The sequence below is a fragment of the Anomaloglossus baeobatrachus genome, chromosome 5, assembly GCF_048569485.1.
Source record: "Anomaloglossus baeobatrachus isolate aAnoBae1 chromosome 5, aAnoBae1.hap1, whole genome shotgun sequence".
NCBI lineage: Eukaryota > Metazoa > Chordata > Amphibia > Anura > Aromobatidae > Anomaloglossus > Anomaloglossus baeobatrachus.
This window is the reverse complement of record NC_134357.1, coordinates 355,465,670-355,486,084: the sequence shown is the minus strand read 5'-3', so window position 1 is coordinate 355,486,084 and position 20,415 is coordinate 355,465,670. Positions and strand designations below refer to the sequence as shown.

General features: G+C 43.1%; 1 protein-coding gene across 2 annotated transcripts in view; it reads left to right on the top strand.

The window, feature by feature from the left end:
* The window catches only part of NECAB3 (N-terminal EF-hand calcium binding protein 3), a 160,906-nt gene that overhangs the window by 101,786 nt on the left and 38,705 nt on the right, over positions 1–20,415 (top strand). For both annotated transcript variants that reach the window (XM_075349931.1, XM_075349932.1), the window contains exon 11: positions 19,536–19,613. In XM_075349931.1, coding sequence (XP_075206046.1) covers positions 19,536–19,613 — 78 coding nt within the window. The remainder of the gene's footprint in view (positions 1–19,535; positions 19,614–20,415) is intronic.

The window sequence follows — 20,415 nt, the reverse complement described above, 5'->3', positions numbered from 1 at the left end:
AAGAAAAAGTGTGTTTGCAGTTTTATAACTTTAATCATGCGGCATCAGACCATGTGGCCTTCATGCAAATCCCCCTGAGTGAACAAGGGAAGATTAAGTCCCCCTACTTCTGTGGCGCCCCTGAGGCTTCAGTCGCTGCAGGGTACTGCACCTCACTTAAGATGCAGTATTCATCTTGGGTAAAGAGGGAGTTAATCACCGGTGTTTCCACATTCCACCTTACATACAGCTTAGGTGCCTTCTCACTGGGGACTGGACTAGAGTGGAGAGGGGGGTGGCCATCATGAAGCATGGGACTTTCCCGGTCACGAGGACAACCACCTGGGGGGCAGGTACCACTTGGGGTAGAAGTAGGATCAACTCTTACACAATTTCAGTCAAGTCGGGACTACAGTTCTGGCAACACGATACCAGCATCTTCCTTCTTTCTTTTTCACGGGGCTTGTGGCTTGAAGCGAGAGCTCAGCCCAGGTTCCTCACTTCCACAGGGGAAACTCTTCGGAAATGCCATTTCCAAATACCGGTGGCTATCTCCAACTTATCCGGGATTGGCTGGGGCCCATCGCGGCGGTGACCAGTATCTCCCGGGAGAACCAGAACTGTGAGTAAAGAAACTTGAACCCGCAGAGACTGTGTCCGCCTGTCCTTGCCGGCGCCGGTGCCCCGCACTTCGGCGCCCACCATTAATACAACCCTCATCATCCTTCCCAGGGCCCACACCACCTCTGGCGAGCAGAAACATCTTAGCTGCTATAACAATCCGCCTTGGAGGACAGTGACAGCAGCAGTGGCTATACTCTGGCTGCGTACCACAGGTGGCATCATGAGACCAATCCTCCACCATCATCACCCTTCTTTATTGTACACCACAGGACCACGAAACCGGGCAAAGGCCACCCATGACATCCCCAGAGCCAACATCAACGAGCCCAGTAATGAGTAAAGTTAACCCCTTGTGCTACACTTCCTCAGTGACATTGAAGGAGATTTATCAAACTGTCTTAGGCCCTCTTCATACGTGTTTGTTTCCAGTATGTGTGGCGTCCATTTTCCTACATACTTGACAAACGTTCACACGCATACTAATGAAAATGTATGGGGATCGTCACACCACCACACATTTGTGTCCATGTGATCCACAAGGAGACATGTCCTTTTTTAACTGTCTGCAAGAACACATGGACCCATACAAGTCAATGGGTCCATGAAAAACATATACTGCATTCTGATGACATCCATGTGACATCTGTGTGCCGTCCGTGTGCTATACATGTTTAACATTGTAAAATATAGGAGAGGCTTTGTAATTTCATTCATTCTTTAACTATACTGGAAAAACATGGATGGCACACAGATGACACGTGGATGGCACACGGATGGCACACACAAATGGACAAAGCAAACAAGTGCATTTTCTTAAATGGATGTGTGAAGGGTGCCTTAAAGTAAAATTGTCCTTTTTTTGCCTATAACAACCAACTAAAGCTCAGAGTTCGTATATTAATGAGCGCTGATAAAATGAAAGCCAGGCTCTAGTTTGTTGCTATGGGCAAGAATGGACATTCTTGCTATAAGACAGCTAAATTTCACCTCTTATATTATTCCATGGTATGGCATGTCTACAGCAGTGTAGCCATTATTAACGTTCCAACCCTCTTAAATTGCCAATGTTTTGTTGCCCTCAAATTAAAATGGGTCGACATATTTTTTTAGAACATGCTCCAGCCTATTATAACTGGTACAAATAACATTGTCAGAACACATATACTTAATTTGTGTTAACATGATTTGTCTCAAGTGAAGTTTATGTCCAAGGGAGTTTATGTCCTTCGCTTAATCCTACAAGTCTCCCCCATAACTCCTTGTTACAAATCCTGTGGAGCACAGATCGTCCTGTATTATGCTTGGCATGATAAAATGATAGTTGTCGTGGATATGTGTGAAACATAGTTCAAGGTTAGTACACAATAGAAAAATCTTCTTTTAGGTTTTTCTTCTAGTTGCTATGACAACTGGTATTTGTGAAGCCAAACCATAGAAATCCCATACTCTATGTTTAAATCGTATTAACTTTCATTCTGCTCATCCCTAGTTGAGGAATACATGACGTTCTGAACCCAGTCCATTGATTACATGTAATACATCCTTCCTTCAAGTATTTGAGATTCTGAAATACCCAAAGCGGAGACCATCCATATGATAACGATAGCTTTGACCGTTTTGGATTTTCTTGGAGATTCAGTATTATGGGTGTCCATTTCTGTACTTCATTGAACTACTTAGCTGACAAAAACTAAATTCAATGAGAAAACAAAAAAGAGACAAAAGGGCGCTCCTGATTAGAGATGAGCGAACCGGTCGCGGTTCGGCTCGAGGTCGGCTCGCCGAACGGGGGTCCCGTTCGAGTTCGGTTCGTCGAACGTTCGACGAACCGAACTCGAGCCAATAGGCTATAATGGGAGGCAATCACAAACACATAAAAATGCATGATAAATGTACACAAACAGTTAATAAACATTGCCATAACACTTACCGGTCCTCGCGATCCCTTCTGCACTCTGTCTCCTGCCGCTATTCCATCCGATGATCGCTGAATCCTCCCGTGACCGGCACTGCCAGCAGAGATGCAGGACCTGTCGTGACGTCAGAATAGCCATGTGACCAGTCACGTGGCTATTATCTCATTGGCTACAGACTGGTCACATGACTATGACGCGTCATGTAGGACCTGCGAGTGCATCTCTCCGGTACACGGTGCACATATGTGTATCGCCGTGTACCGGCGACATGCTCTAGCACACGGTCGACTCCCCGTTCCGTTAGGGACCGGCTGACACAGCCGGTCATTAACGGAGATCACCGTTGCCATAGCAACGCAGTTAGCAGTGACGTCACCGCTAACCGCAGCTCCGAGAGCACCGTTGCTATGGTAACGCGTCTGTCAGCGTTACCGCTGTTACCGCTGACAGCCAGCACTGCTGCACGCTGCTTCCCGATTGTAGTGAGGATTGTACTGAGGATGAGGTTCCCCAGCCCCAAGTGATGGGCTGGTGAACCTCATCCTCACTACAATCCTCACTACTACTACACTAGAAAGAAAGAAGACAGAAGAGCAGGATCGTGGAGGGCTGACAGGGGGTAATAAAGATGGAGTCTCTAATGTGTCTGTGTATTTATTTCTATTAAAGTATTTTTTCCCTGTGTGGTGTCTTTTTTTTAACCCTTTATTGGAGATTCTTAATGGCCGGGTCAAACGTGCCTGACATTAAGAATCTCTGGCTTAATACTGGCTAGTAAAACAAAGCCAGTATTAACTCATGATTACCCAACAAGCCACCCGGCTCCAGGGCTGTTGGAAGAGTTGGATACAGCGCCAGATGATGGCGCTTCTATGAGAGCGCCATTTTCTGGGACGGCTGCAGACTGAAATCCGCAGCAGAGGCGCCCAGAAACCTCGGGCTAACCTGTGCTGCGGATTCCAATCCCCAGCTGCCTAGTTGTACCCGGCTGGACACAAAAATGGGGCGAAGCCCACGTCATTTGTTTTTTAATTATTTCATGAAATAAGTGAAATAATTAAAAAAAATGGGCTTCCCTATATTTTTGGTTCCCAGCCGGGTACAAATAGGCAACTGGGGGTTGGAGGCAGCCCGTGGCTGCCTGCTGTACCTGGCTAGCATACAAAAATATGGCGAAGCCCACGTCATTTTTTTGGTGGGCAAAAAACTTCTGCATACAGTCCTGGATGGAGTATGCTGAGCCTTGTAGTTCTGCAGCTGCTGTCTGCTCTTCTCCATACAGACAGCGTGGCAAACGGGGTAATAAATCGGGTTGATACTAGCTGTAAAGTCACCTGAGATCAAGCCCAGCAGTTTGTGATGTCATGGCGTCTATTAGATACCCAACATCATAAACTGTCAGTACTAACAAAAAAAAAAAAAAATCGACAAAAGAAATTTATTTGAAAAAACAGTCCCCAAAACATTTCCTCTTTCACCAATTTATTGTAAGAAAAAAAATAAAGGGGTCCCACGACGACTGTGGACCGTCTAGAATACCGGGGGGGAGACACTCAGGGAACGTATCCCCCATTTTCTAGGAGTGCGGACCCTTCATGTGAGGAGTGTGGGTGCAATGAATCTGCACTCACTCTCCCCGGGTCCACAGCAGCAGAGTCCATGTCGTAATGGTTGCTACCAAAGCTGCAATGCCCTGCTCATGAGGTAAGGGCATGCCTAATCAGGAGAACTACTGTAGAGGAAGCTCTGCTCACTGGTATATAGGTGCTCAGAGGTAATAATAGATAAAATTAGTGAGTAACCTCGGCACTCTAAATCTCCCAGACTAAGTCAGTAAGTCACAACGGATAGTAATGCAAAATCACTCTTTATTGGTCCGTATTAAGAAAAAAAAATTTTCATAAGCATATATGTTTTTGTCCAAAACAAGTTACAAATGACGTTTCGGCCTGAGCCTTCGTCAGATTGGACTTATCTGCTTGTAATCATGAAAAATTACAATAATCAGTATCACATAAGAGTGAGAGAACAATAACATAAACTCGAACAATGTAGAGGTACAATTGGGATGCAGCAAAAAAATTGCAACACAGCAAGAAATGAAACACATGATACAAATGTCATAATACAGTACAAGGACAATATAGTAATGACAAATATGGGGTCAGAGTAGGCTTAGACAGCTCTGGTATGAAAGAGATGTCAATCATAAAGTAACATGTGCAGTAGGTGTAGAGCTACAGTATGCATGGCAGAACTAATGGGTAGACTGACCATAGAAAAAGAACGGAGAAAAAGTGGATAAAAAGTGGAGAAAAAGTGAAGAAAAAGTGGAGAAAAAATGTAGAAAAAATGTAGAAAAAAATGTAGAAAAAATGTAGAAAAAGTGGAGAAAAAAATGGATAAAAAGTGGAGAAAAAGTGGAGAAAAAGTGGAGAAAAAATGGAGAAAAAGTGGAGAAAAAGTAGAGAAAAAAAGTGGAGAAAAAGTGGAGTAAAAATGGAGAAAAAGTGGACAAAAAATGGAGAAAAAAAAATGTAGAAAAAGTGGAGAAAAAGTGGAGAAAAAGTAGAGAAAAAAATGGAGAAAAAGTGGAGAAAAAGTGGAGAAAAAGTGGAGAAAAAGTGGAGAAAAAGTGGAGAAAAAAATGGATAAAAAGTGGAGAAAAAGTGGAGAAAAAGTGGAGAAAAAATGGAGAAAAAGTGGAGAAAAAGTAGAGAAAAAAAGTGGAGAAAAAGTGGAGTAAAAATGGAGAAAAAGTGGAGAAAAAATGGAGAAAAAATGGATAAAAAGTGGAGAAAAAGTGAAGAAAAAATGGAGAAAAAATGTAGAAAAAAATGTAGAAAAAATGTAGAAAAAGTGGAGAAAAAGTGGAGAAAAAGTGGAGAAAAAGTGGAGAAAAAGTGGAGAAAAAGTGGAGAAAAAGTGGAGAAAAAGTGGAGAAAAAGTGGAGAAAAAGTGGAGAAAAAGTGGAGAAAAAAATGGAGAAAAAGTGGAGAAAAAGTGGAGAAATAAATGGATAAAAAGTGGAGAAAAAGTGGAGAAAAAGTGGAGAAAAATGGAGAAAAAGTGGAGAAAAATGGAGAAAAAGTGGAGAAAAAGTGAAGAAAAAGTGAAGAAAAAGTGGAGAAAAAATGGAGAAAAAATGTAGAAAAAAATGTAGAAAAAATGTAGAAAAAATGTAGAAAAAGTGGAGAAAAAGTGGAGAAAAAAATGGAGAAAAAGTGGAGAAAAAGTGGAGAAAAAAATGGATAAAAAGTGGAGAAAAAGTGGAGAAAAAGTGGAGAAAAAGTGGAGAAAAAGTGGAGAAAAAGTGGAGAAAAAGTGGAGAAAAAGTGGAGAAAAAGTGGAGAAAAAGTGGAGAAAAAGTGGAGAAAAAGTGGAGAAAAATGGAGAAAAAGTGGAGAAAAAGTGGAGAAAAAAATGGATAAAAAGTGGAGAAAAAGTGGAGAAAAAGTGGAGAAAAAAATGGATAAAAAGTGGAGAAAAAGTGGAGAAAAATGGAGAAAAAGTGGAGAAAAATGGAGAAAAAGTGGAGAAAAAGTGAAGAAAAAGTGAAGAAAAAGTGAAGAAAAAGTGGAGAAAAAATGGAGAAAAAATGTAGAAAAAAATGTAGAAAAAATGTAGAAAAAGTGTAGAAAAAGTGGAGAAAAAGTGGAGAAAAAAATGGAGAAAAAGTGGAGAAAAAGTGGAGAAAAAAATGGATAAAAAGTGGAGAAAAAGTGGAGAAAAAGTGGAGAAAAAGTGGAGAAAAAGTGGAGAAAAAGTGGAGAAAAAGTGGAGAAAAAGTGGAGAAAAAGTGGAGAAAAAGTGGAGAAAAAGTGGAGAAAAAGTGGAGAAAAAGTGGAGAAAAAGTGGAGAAAAAGTGGAGAAAAAGTGGAGAAAAAGTGGAGAAAAAAATGGATAAAAAGTGGAGAAAAAGTGGAGAAAAAGTGGAGAAAAAAATGGATAAAAAGTGGAGAAAAAGTGGAGAAAAAGTGGAGAAAAATGGAGAAAAAGTGGAGAAAAAAATGGAGAAAAAGTGGAGAAAAAGTGGAGAAAAAAATGGAGAAAAAGTGGAGAAAAAGTGGAGAAAAAGTGGAGAAAAAGTGGAGAAAAAGTGGAGAAAAAGTGGAGAAAAAGTGGAGAAAAAGTGGAGAAAAAATGGAGAAAAAGTGGAGAAAAAATGGAGAAAAAGTGGAGAAAAAGTGGAGAAAAAGTGGAGAAAAATGGAGAAAAAGTGGAGAAAAATGGAGAAAAAGTGGAGAAAAAATGGAGAAAAAGTGGAGAAAAAGTGGAGAAAAAAATGGAGAAAAAGTGGAGAAAAAGTGGAGAAAAAGTGGAGAAAAAGTGGAGAAAAAGTGGAGTAAAAATGGAGAAAAAGTGGAGAAAAAATGGAGAAAAAAATGTAGAAAAAGTGGATAAAAAGTGAAGAAAAAGTGAAGAAAAAGTGGAGAAAAAATGGAGAAAAAGTGAAGAAAAAGTGAAGAAAAAGTGGAGAAAAAGTGGAGAAAAAATGTAGAAAAAAATGTAGAAAAAATGTAGAAAAAATGTAGAAAAAGTGGAGAAAAAGTGGAGAAAAAGTGGAGAAAAAGTGGAGAAAAATGGAGAAAAAGTGGAGAAAAAAATGGAGAAAAGTGGAGAAAAAGTGGAGAAAAAAAATGGAGAAAAAGTGGAGAAAAAGTGGAGAAAAAGTGGAGAAAAAGTGGAGAAAAAGTGGAGTAAAAATGGAGAAAAAGTGGAGAAAAAATGGAGAAAAAAATGTAGAAAAAGTGGATAAAAAGTGAAGAAAAAGTGAAGAAAAAGTGGAGAAAAAATGGAGAAAAAGTGAAGAAAAAGTGAAGAAAAAGTGGAGAAAAAATGGAGAAAAAATGTAGAAAAAAATGTAGAAAAAATGTAGAAAAAGTGGAGAAAAAGTGGAGAAAAAGTGGAGAAAAAGTGGAGAAAAAGTGGAGAAAAAGTGGAGAAAAAATGGAGAAAAAGTGAAGAAAAAGTGAAGAAAAAGTGGAGAAAAAATGTAGAAAAAAATGTAGAAAAAATGTAGAAAAAGTGGAGAAAAAGTGGAGAAAAAGTGGAGAAAAAGTGGAGAAAAAGTGGAGAAAAAGTGGAGAAAAAGTGGAGAAAAAGTGGAGAAAAAAATGGATAAAAAGTGGAGAAAAAGTGGAGAAAAAGTGGAGAAAAATGGAGAAAAAGTGGAGAAAAATGGAGAAAAAGTGGAGAAAAAAATGGAGAAAAAAATGGAGAAAAAGTGGAGAAAAAGTGGAGAAAAAGTGGAGAAAAAGTGGAGAAAAAGTGGAGAAAAAGTGGAGAAAAAGTGGAGTAAAAGTGGAGTAAAAGTGGAGTAAAAGTGGAGTAAAAGTGGAGAAAAAGTGGAGAAAAAGTGGAGAAAAAGTGGAGAAAAAGTGGAGAAAAAGTGGAGAAAAAGTGGAGAAAAAGTGGAGAAAAAGTGGAGAAAAAGTGGAGAAAAAGTGGAGAAAAAGTGGAGAAAAAGTGGAGAAAAAGTGGAGAAAAAGTGGAGAAAAAGTGGAGAAAAAGTGGAGAAAAAGTGGAGAAAAAGTGGAGAAAAAGTGGAGAAAAAGTGGAGAAAAAGTGGAGAAAAAGTGGAGAAAAAGTGGAGAAAAAGTGGAGAAAAAGTGGAGAAAAAGTGGAGAAAAAGTGGAGAAAAAGTGGAGAAAAAGTGGAGAAAAAGTGGAGAAAAAGTGGAGAAAAAGTGGAGAAAAAGTGGAGAAAAAGTGGAGAAAAAGTGGAGAAAAAGTGGAGAAAAAGTGGAGAAAAAGTGGAGAAAAAGTGGAGAAAAAGTGGAGAAAAAGTGGAGAAAAAGTGGAGAAAAAGTGGAGAAAAAGTGGAGAAAAGTGGAGAAAAAGTGGAGAAAAAGTGGAGAAAAAAATGGAGAAAAAAATGGAGAAAAAGTGGAGCACCCTTTGGTGCCTTTCATGTGGCACTAAGGGGTGCTTAGCTTTGTATTTAGCCAAAAAAATGAAAAAAAAAAATGACGTAGGGTTCCCCCTAGTTTTGTAGCCAGCTAGGGTAAAGCAGACGGCTGCAGCCTGCAGACCACAGCTGGCAACCTCACCTTGGCTGGTAATCCAAAACTGAGGGCACCCCACGCTGTTATTTTAAATTAAATAAATAATTAAAAAAAAAAAACACGTAGGGGTCCCCCAAAATTGGATCACCAGCCAAGGTAAAGCAGACAGCTGGGGCCTGATATTCTCAGACTAGGGAGGTCCATGGTTATTGGACTCTCCCCAGCCTAAAAATAGCAGGCCGCAGCCGCCCCAGAAGTGGCGCATCCATTAGATGTGCCAATCCTGGTGCTTCGCCCCAGCTCATCCCGCGCCCTGGTGCGGTGGCAAACGGGGTAATATATGGGGTTAATACCAGATGTGTAATGTCACCTGGCATCAAGCCCTGGGGTTGGTGAGGTCAGGCGTCTATCAGATACCCGACATCACCAACCCAGTCAGTAATAAAAAAAATAGACGACAAACACATTTTTATTTGAAAAAACACTCCCCAAAACATTCCCTCTTTAACCAATTTATTAGAATGAAAAACAAATCCAGGTCTGGTGTAATCCAAGGGGTTGCCATGACGATCCACACTGTCCCAGTCAATGAAGAGCAGGATGTTCCCCATTGGCTGGGAGAGCAGTGCAGTGACCTGAGCTAACATCAATGGGTCAGCCCAGGTCACTGCAGGGCATGACAAGTGCTGGTGTCAGCGAGGTACATTACCTGCGCTGATCTCCAGCACACTGACAGCCCCTGACACTGAGTTCAATGACCGGTGCCTTCACACCAAGTATCGCGAGAGGCCCGTGACGTCACCGCTAGTCAGTCTCGGTTCGGAAGCGAGAGGTGATGTGACAAGCGGCGGCCATGGAGGACAGTGACAGCGCTGAGGTCGGGATGGCGGGACTTCATCACTGCAGGTAAGCCGAGCGGGACCGTGTGTGTGTGTGTGTGTGTGTGTGTGTGTGTATGTGTGTATGTATGTATGTATGTGTACATGCCGCGGGCAGGAGGGGGCGGAGTGAGCTGAGCGGGGAAGTGTCTGCTTCCTGCACGTAACTAGGATAAACATCGGGTTACTAACCAAAGCGCTTTGCTTGGATACCCGATGTTTATCTTGGTTACCAGCTTCTGGCAGGCTGCCAGCGATGGCTCCTGCACACTGTAGCTGTAAAAAGCCCTGCTTTTTGCTGCTAGAACCGTTCTCGAACGTATCTAGAACTATCGAGCTTTTGCAAAAAAGCTCGAGTTCTAGTTCGATCTAGAACAGCCCCAAAATCACTCGAGCCTAGAACTGGAGAACCACGAACCGCGCTCAACTCTACTCCTGATACAATGATCGATGATATACAATAAGGCCCTTATTGGACCGTACTCACCAGATTGGGTTGTGCACCCCTGCACAACCCCAGAATTTAGCTAGTTTGCAACTGGCAGGTCACTCGGTCCACATACTCAGAGAGACAACTTCTCTTCAACACACTCCCGGTTCACGTGAGTATAAGGAGGGTAGAGGAGAATAGAAGCATTGCTTATTATTCAATTCAAGGTGTACTAGGGGGCCCCACAAGGACTATACTTACCGGAGGGTATTGTGCACCCCCGCACAACATCGGAGTTAGGTACAAGTTCAGATCCATGGTGCTCTTGTGACGCCCTGGCCTATCAGGTCGTCACAAGGGTGCCGTGCAATCTGCGGTTACCCAGTCCCTGTTGATTACCCTAATCTGGCCATGGTGGCTGAGGGATCCGGTCCGCCCCCGCTTGCGGCAACCACTCCACCGTCACATACCCCGTCCTTGGTGGACGCCGAGCTGCCATCACCCATCCCGGCAGCGGAACCTGCAGCATTTTCATATGAAGCTCCAGCAGCAGCCCCGATGTCTCCTGTCATCCCAGTCACGTCAGCGGTTCCCCGGAGCCCGGCCAGATCAGACCCGGCCGCATCACCGGGCCCGTCCTCAGAGGCGGAACACCCGGGTCCTGCAACACCGGCTGCAGAGCAGTCGGTCTTTCTACCTACAGTAGCGGGAGTGGGACCTCCCAGTCCACCGGTTCCACTACCGCGCGGCATCCCGACGGCTGTTGGGGCCGCTCCGAGTTCATCTAAAGCCAGAACCAGTCAGGGAGCTGAGGCTGGACGCCAACGCCCTCTTCTGGGAGCGACACAGTCAAGAATTACAGCAGGAGATCATCACCAAGGAACGGCGACGGCGGGAGCTTGCCGCCCGCAACAGAGCTGAAAAGGAGCAGGTGAGGAGCGCTGCTTCACAGGTCAGAGGGCTACGGTGCCGTGGTCTCGTAGATCGTTTTGACCCCGAGCAAGGATGGGGTTTCATCCATGAAGCAGGCCTCACAGTGGGGGTATTTGTGTCCCGGCGGGACATATCCCCGCGCCTTCCCTGGAAGCACCTTGCACGTAATCTGGAGCGTGAAGAAATGGTCACTTATACCCGACACTGCAGGGAACGGGGCTGGTACGCCCTGGAGGTGACCAAGCACGTAATGTTTGAGGAAGGTTATGTGTCGGCAGAGGTAGCACGCAGCCGTAAAGAAGCGTGGCTACGAGACCCGACCATCTACTACTAAATAAAAAGGTTAATACTGAAAAGTTAACGATGACATATAATTGTTAGGTATCGGTGTTTTCGTTTCTTGTTTCTCACAGTTTGTTATTTTTCATATAGAAACTGCTAGAAAATGAATGCTTAAATGAAACGGGAAAGTAACCTGATTTTCCTCTAGATTTGCTACAAGTGTACAACCGGTACATGGACTTTGTCGACTTTTTCAAGGACTTCGTAGTTTTAAATAGTTAAGTAAAAAAATGGACCATGGTCACAGCACTGGCGTGACCAACACAAACTTGTGTCTTGTACATAATTGCACCTCCGGTGCCAAAGAGTCATCTGGCACATCACGGGACCTTAACCTGACCAAGGACCCATTTAGGTTTCCAGGGGAAACAGGTTATTTGGGTGGTTATATTGGGATCCGGGATGTTGGGAATGGACTGTCGCAGGAAGGGAACGCAACGTGGTAGGTTGGGTCCCCGCTGCCATCACAACCGGTGGCGTCCCCCTGCTGACAGATTAACTCTAAGTTGGTAATGTTAAAGTATAAGTACCTCCCTAATGTGGGATGAACCTGTTGAATAAATGTTATTAATGTTAACTTTTCTTTTTACCAGTTCAATAAATACTTGGCGTCCTGTAGCTTGCGGACGAGCTACGCTTAACCAAGGGGGAATGTGACGCCCTGGCCTATCAGGTCGTCACAAGGGTGCCGTGCAATCTGCCCTTCTGCATGGTACCCGCTTTTCCTTGGTTACGGGTCCTGTCCCTTTGGTGTTGCTAAGAACAGGTATACACAAATCCTGAGGAACACTCTGCACCACACCCACCAAACACCCATTGGGCAGCCTGAGGGGAATAGGGCCGCCCAGATGGAGAGATGGTAGAAGGAGGGCCAGAAGTGTCAGGAGTAGGAGAGAGGAGTAGTTAGAGAGAAGTGCCAGTGAGCAGTGACAGGAAAGGTCACGCTGCGGAGCTGGGCTCCTGTAACCATCCCAGGTGCGAGACGTTGGTCTGGCCAGAAAGGAGCTGGGACCCCGGTCGCAGGGGGTAGTGACAGGGGGCACGGTACTGCCACAGGGGGCTACAACCGGGCAGGGGCCAGGGCACGATGGGGTACGCGGATCCTAGGCTGGGAAGTAGTTTCATGTAGCCCAGTAATTCACCCGACGGGAACGGAATCTTCATGAACCGCTCTCCACCCGCTCCAAAATCGGGGTACTAGCGCAACAATAGGGATATGACTTCCCAAAGCCGTCCAGAAAATCCCAAGCGTGAACCCTGAGAGCAAGCTCACCCTGCTAGCCATGCAGGTGAGAGGGACCCGAGTAGTTCTAGGCGAAAGGGATCCACCAAGTGTAAACACGGTGCCAAGGGACAAGGCTTCAGACCAACCAGCAATGCCAAAAGGGCACGGACCCAACGTGTTTGGACTAAGGCTGCAGGGCATTCAAGACTTTAGTTTACCTGGTGTCAGTGTCAGCATCTCTGGACTGTGTGAGTACGTTGTGCCCCTTTGCTCCCAACGGGTCCCCAGCCTGCCAACACTGAGCCCCAGGACACCTTTCCCTGCCCCCGGAGGGGTTAACATCAATAGCTGCCATTCCATCACTCCCGGGCGCTCCCCTCTCCCCTAAACGCAGCAGCGGTGGTATCCCAATTTTTACCACGAACCGTGAGTGGCGTCATGAACATTATCCAATTCACCCTTTCTACCCCCCTTTTATTTTCGAGAGGCCGCGAGACCCCGCCTCGGGTCCGGAGACCCCTCGAGCCACTGCGGTACCGGATCCGAGCAGCCCGTCGGCTGTCGCGGTGGAAGCACACTCTCCTGCTGGCAGGTTAGGACTGCTTGAATGTAACTGAGCACTAGGTCAGTCGAGCACCTGATGAAGGAGGCAGCAGCCTCAGAAATATGTTATGATAAATAAATGATAGTTCAATAGATTTTATTCTAGCCTCTCTGCTTTCAGCGCCCGTCAATACCGCATACCGCAAAACTAAGTTCAAGGATATTCTGCAAGAATTAGTGTGAAGCTGTATCAAGCATGTTACTATCTCCCTTGATCTTCATCTTGTAATGTAACCCCCAAGTTAATAATGAATAGTAGTAGGTGTCACTAGACAGGGAACAAGTAGAGTTTGTATCCTCTTGAATATACACTCCTCCATGCATGACCAAGATCTTCTGCCTGACCATACTTGCACTTATAGTTCTCACATGGCTACAAAAGTAAGGTAAAAGCATTCAACCGGTGTCATCTGACTCTTTTCTACACTTGCTCCGCAATTGAATTTAATTTAGTTTTCCTTGTAAATGGCCATGACAAACCATTGAAGAGAGGGTAAAGGTAGCCATACACCTTATATAGTGGTTGACTGGAATATACACTCTTCCATGCATGACCAAGATCTTCTGCCTGACTATACTTTCACTTATAGTTCTCACATGGCTACAAAAGTAAAGTAAAAGCATTTTACCTGTGTCATCTGACTCTTTTCTACATTTGCTCCGCAATTGAATTTAATTTAGTTTTCCTTGTAAATTGCCATGACAAACCATTGACGAGAGGGTTATATAGCGGTTGACTGGACATGTCAAATAGTTTTGATAGCTGTTTGCAAAACACATTGATTAATCAGCCTGGCTGGCAGGAAATGGCAAGTTTGGTCAACGTTAAGCTCATGTGTAAGGAGGCCTATAGGCTATGGTCATATAGTAGTTATGTTTGCAGTCAGCAATTCTGTTACCATTGACAGTAATGATAGCACAGCATCATTCTTGCCATTAAAACTAAGGAAACCTTGGTGAAATAATGATTTATGCCATTGAATTTGTGGTAGAACAATGTGAATGGCCTTTAAAAAACTCAAGCCTCAATCCCAACAAATATCTTTAGTATGGCTTAGAATGTCTGCAACAAACCAGGACTTATAGCCCAACAGGAAATGTTCAACACAATAAATAGATAAACCATAACAATAAATAGATCAAAATAGATGACCACCATTGTTAGACCTATGGTTGTTTAATGAGATGCTTAGCAGTTTCACAATTCTAGTTTCCATGTATGAAAATTAGACATGTGAACAAGAGTGCCACATCGAATAATTGAGATTCATTTTAGAATGTGAAAATTGAGCAATCTCATCAACTTTGAGCAAAATATGGTCATTGAGAATAGATTAGTCGTGGAGAATATTGCAAAATCTGTCTTGTGTGGGTTCTCTTGGCATAGCGTAGAGAGTATACCAAGAAAGGGGGATCAAGTTGAAATGTATCAAAAAGGGATTCTGTGAATGTTAACTTATTGATGAAGGGATTTGAGGAGGATGTCTAAAATAGTTCTTATGAAAGGGCAATGTATAGTCAAAAAATTTCTGCTCAGTACAATACTGGTGTATTTGAATGCACAAGATTGAAGAGCTATAACAGAATGACACCAGTTTTCATGCCTTTGCTGTCTAAGGATAATAGAAACACAACACTCCAATGGGAAAAAGTGGACAAAAATTGGACCACTAAACAATGGAAAAACATTACTTGGTCAAATTGATCAAGATTTCTGTTGCACCATACTAATCGTAGGGTCAGAATTTGTCATCTGTGAAACTCTCTCTCTCAGGCGTGATCCATAGGAAACCAAGATGCAAAAAGACAATAATAAGATCGATCTGCTGTGGGTAAGGTGCTTGTCTCTTCTGCCTCGAGATGTTACCTGAAGATTGAGGTCCTGTCTGGGTGTGTGGACTTGGGCATGATGCCAGTGACTTCAGTTAGCCAGGACCAAATGTTGGCTAGTCCAATGAGAGAGACCATCACTCAAAAATAAACTCTTTACTGAATGATAACTTGTTAGGGATTATGAACACTGGATGGTGGATGCATAGCTTCACAAACGTTTCTTGTGCAACACTGATCATTTCCATACACAGTCTCTTTTCCACTTTCAATTTCTTTAACTCCTTGAATTCACTTCCTCAAAGTTACTGACTCAATGAAGCTCGGTTCCTTCACCACAACCCAGCTCCGTAATACAGTCCAGTTAGTGAGAGTCCTATTCTCAACCCACAGTTGCGCATCTTCTTCCTTTTAGGCCTAAAGGGTGCTTTACACAAGACGACGGATCGTGCGATGCATCGTTGGGGTTGCGGTTTTCGTGACGCACATCCGGCATCATACACAACGTCGTCTTGTGTGAAACCTCTGAGCGACGCAGTATCGCTCACAAATCGTGAGTCGTGTACTCATCGCTCAGTTTCATAATATCGTTTATTTTTACTTGTGCCGGTTGTTCATCGGTCCCGTGGCAGCACTCGTCGCTCTGTGTGACACCACGGGAGCGATGAACTCTGCTTACCTGCGTCCCACGGCTCCCTCCGGCTATGCGGAAGGAAGGAGGTGGGCGGGATGTTTACTTCCCGCTCATCTCCGCCCCTCCGCTTCTATTGGACGGCGGCTGTGTGACGTCGCTGTGACGCCGAACGTCCCTCCCCATTCAGGAAGTGGACGTTAGCCGCCCACAGCGAGGTCGTTCAGCAGGTAAGTACGTGTGACGGGGGTTTCACGACTTTGTGCGACACGGGCAGCGATTTTCCCGTGACGCACAAATGACGGGGGTGGGTACGATCGATCGTGAAATTGCACGATCGGTCGTCCCGTGTAAAGCAAGCTTTAGACACACATCCGTGCCATCGGTACGTGTTTGGCAGTTTTGTCACGTACCGGCAGCACGGAGACACGTGGACCTATGTTTTCATTATTGTTTGGACACACGCAAGTATTTTGGAACGGAACGTGTGTCCATTCCGTACTTTCGTGCGTCCGTGATTTTATCACACTGACATGTCCACGTATTCTCCGGCAGCACAGGTATCACACGGCCCGCACCCGTACCACACGGATGTAGTGTGGATGCGGTTCCGTGTGTCACGTGCCGGAGAACACGTGTCATTAATCTAAAAATAAAAAAAACACATACTCACCTCCACCAGCCCCGCAAATTCTTCCACTGCAAAATGTTCCTGCCGGCCGCCGCTCGTTATGAGCGTGTAAAGGAGGTGGGTGTGCTGTCACGGGCACTAATCTCCGCCCCTCCGCTCGGCCAGAAGCAGCATCAGTGGGGAGTGGGCGGGGTTGGAGCCGAAGATCAGAACCCTGGACAGCAGCGCGGTCCATGTGAGTATGCAAATTACCGGTTCTCCGTGTGCTATCGCGGATAGCACATGGAGAACACACGTGGACCGCACGTACACGAGAGACGTACTTAACACACGCAAAACGCAGGGAAAATACGTGTCTCGTGGCACGTGCGTGTTTTTAACGGATGTGTGTTGGAGGCCTTAAGGGAATAATTTTGTCAATATCACCAGTACATAGCTTCTCTACTTCTGACACGTTGGAACTCCCGCCCAAGCACTTTCTTCATTCTTAATCCTATAGAGCATTTGTGGACCAAGGCACAATAAGCTGTTTACAGCTAGTCAATTCCATCTCACATCCAACCATCTTCCATTTATCTGTGGAAACTGCAAGATGCTATCTTATCCACATGAACTAATATTCCTGCCAAACTTTTTCAACATGTAGTGGAACAATGACGGATTGGCGCAGCCATAAGAGGGCCAACGTGCTACTATATGGGTGTTTCTAACAAAATGGCCATTTATTGTGTGTGCAACTAATATTACTTTAGGTTACATGATCCTATTAACGTAACCTTGGTCCCAGATTTGTCTTTTAATAAAATACAAAGTCTAAATAATGTTTCTTTATCCAGCTATGGGGAAACAAAGTATACAGTCATATGGAAAAGTTTGGGCACCCCTATTAATGTTAACCTTTTTTCTTTATAACAATTTGGGTTTTTGTAACGGCTATTTCAGTTTCATATATCTAATAACTGATGGAGTGAGTAATATTTCTGGATTGAAATGAGGTTTATTGTACTAACAGAAAATGTGCAATCCGCATTTAAACAAAATTTGACCTGTGCAATAGTATGGGCACCCTCATCAATTTCTTGATTTGAACACTCCTAACTACTTTTTACTGACTTACTAAAGCACTAAATTGGTTTTGTACCCTCATTGAGCTTTGAACTTCATAGGCAGGTGTATCCAATCATGAGAAACGGTATTTAAGTTGGCCACTTGCAAGTTGTTCTCCTATTTGAATCTCCTATGAACAGTGGCATCATGGGCTCCTCAAAACAACTCTCAAATGATCTGAAAACAAAGATTATTCAACATAGTTGTTTATTGGAAGGATACAAAAACTTGTCTCAGAGATTTAAATTGTCAGTTTCCACTGTGAGGAACATAGTAAGGAAATGGAAGAACACAGGTACAGTTCTTGTTAAGCCCAGAAGTGGCAGGCCAAGAAAAATATCAGAAGGGCAGAGAAGAAGAATGGTGAGAACAGTCAAGGACAATCCACAGACCACCTCCAAAGACCTGCAGAATCATCTTGCTGCAGATGGTGTCAATGTGCATCGGTCAACAATACAGCGCACGTTGCACAAGGAGAAGCTGTATGGGAGAGTGATGCAAAAGAAGCCGTTTCTGCAAGCACGCCACAAACAGAGTAGCCTGAGGTATGCAAAAGCACATTTGGACAAGCCAGTTACATTTTGGAAGAAGGTCCTGGGGACTGATGAAACAAAGATTGAGTTGTTTGGTCATATATAAAGGCATTATGCATGGAGGCAAAAAAACACGGCATTCCAAGAAAAGCACTTGCTACCCACAGTAAAATTTAGTGGAGGTTCCATCATGCTTTGGGGCTGTGTGGCCAATGCCGGAACCGGGAATCTTGTTAAAGTTGAGGGTTGCATGGATTCAACTCAGTATCAGCAGATTCTTGACAATAATGTGCAGAAATCAGTAACGAAGTTGAAGTTACGCAGGGGATGGATATTTCAGCAAGACAATGATCCAAAACACCGCTCCAAATCTACTCAGGAATTCATGCAGAGGAACGACCGGCGACCATCAAACTTAACTGAACTGGAATTGTTTTGTAAACAGGAATGGTCAAAAATACCTTCATCCAGGATCCAGGAACTCATTAAAAGCTACAGGAAGCGACTAGAGGCTGTTATTTTTGCACAAGGAGGATCTACAAAATATTAATGTCACTTTTATGTTGAGGTGCCTATACTTTTGCACTGGTCAAATTTTGTTTAAATGCGGATTGCACATTTTCTGTTAGTACAATAAACCTCATTTCAATCCAGAAATATTACTCAGTCCATCAGTTATTAGATATATGAAACTGAAATAGCTGTTGCAAAAACCCAAATTGTTATAAAGAAAAAAGGTTAACATTAATAGGGGTGCCCAAACTTTTTCATATGACTGTAACATGCTTTCATTGTGTGTTCTTTAACATGTACTGTACATTTTCCATGACAGAATATATCTGAATGAGAAGTCAAGGTGATGTTATAATCAGATCTTCAAGAAGTATGACTCAGTGATCAGATGCTAAATAAATGAAAGAAAGCTAAAAATGTCTGTAATGGAAGGATTCTCATTGTGAAACCTTTCTGGATCGATGTTTTCTAAAGCCTCATCAATAGGAAACGTTCTGTATATGTAACATGGTATATGTAACATGTAGGAAATAGGTCGTTAGTGTTGGTAAATTTAGCACATTTCTTTAAAGAGTTTTCCAGGACTATTTAATACCAAGGACAGAATCCTATGATCTTCTGAGAGATCATAGAGATCTTTCCCACAAAAATGGTATTCTGACCACCCAATACAGGATCTGATTTTGTCCTTGACTCTAATACAACCATAAACTAATACTACATGTCCCCTCCAGATTTCCATAATTTTTGCTGGGTTTTCCGTATGCAGAATTGGGGCCAGCTTTAAGTAAAAAGAGGTTGCCTTATCTACCCTCGAGCGCTAATAACTGGTAATACATTTCTGCTGCTATAATGTTACAGGTGCTATCCAACCTTACTAAATAGATGTCTGATCTTTAAGATAAGCAATTAGTATTAGATGGGGGTGGATCCAGCTATTGGCATCTTCTCGGATCAGCTGTTTGAAGAACCTGTGGAAACCAAACCACACACTCTTCAGTGTTAACAGTGGTTTACAGATTGGTTCGTAACTTGCCTGCTGCTTTTTTTTTTAACAGCCAATCAGGATATTGTTGTGTAATATCCAATGTAATGCCCATGAGCAGCCATAAACATTAAAGAGGCTGCGGCGCTTTCACAAGAACAGCAGGTCCTTTAGATAGCTTACGAGATGGAGTGCCAATGGTGGGCCCCCATCAACATAATATTGAATTATTCTGACAATAAACCATCTAAGCTGAATAATCCTTTTAAAGTTATTTGCTGACAACCTGATTGCTATTTTTTCCTGAAACCTTCTACATTATGTATATTTTTTAATTTTCCTAAAATTAAAATGTGTCTTTTTTAAAGTGTATCCACCCGAGAACATCACTCCCAACCAGGCTACATCTTGTATGAAATATGGAGAGATGAGGAGTCTTGGAAAACGTAAGTCTTCTGAATGTGTTATCTGTGTTTGAAAAACAATATTGCCTTTAATATAAAGAAAAACAACAATACCCATCTGATTCCACCTCTGCGGCTACAACAAAGCCGCTTTAAAATACATATATTCTTGCAGAACGCGGATATATATATTTATCTATTTCATAAATGTCTAATATGGTAAATACCCTTTGGAAATTACATCAAATGTTTTGTTACTGTTTCGAACTTTTGCTTTTTTTTATCTATATCTAGAGATAATTTAGGAATCCTGCTGGTTTCCTTACACCAGAGAACAACACATTCTATGATCTTAGATAAAAGAATATGGAAACTTACCCAAGATTTACATGTAGGTATAAACTGTGTTCATAGTGGAATTTCTATGATGCAGACATATCGCTTAAGGGTATGTTTCCACATTCACATTTTTAAGCAAAAGCCAAGAGGGGATTCGGAACAATTTGAGGGCTCAAGGACCGATCCATCAGTTTGCACCAGATTGCTGGTGAGAAACCCTAGAAACTGTTGCAAAATGTATGCGCAAAGCATAATTTTGTTGCTTTTGCACCAATTCCACCAACGTTTGAGGATAGTGCTGGATATCGTGGCCTAAAGGCCGCTTTACACGCAACGACATCGCTAACGAGATGTCGCTGGGGTCAAGGAATTCGTGACGCACATCCTGCCTTGTTAGAGACATCGTTGCGTGTGACACGTACGAGCGACCGCTAACGATGCAAAATACTCACCACGTCGTTGATCGTTGACAAGTCGTTCATTTTCAAAATATCGTTGATCTTCT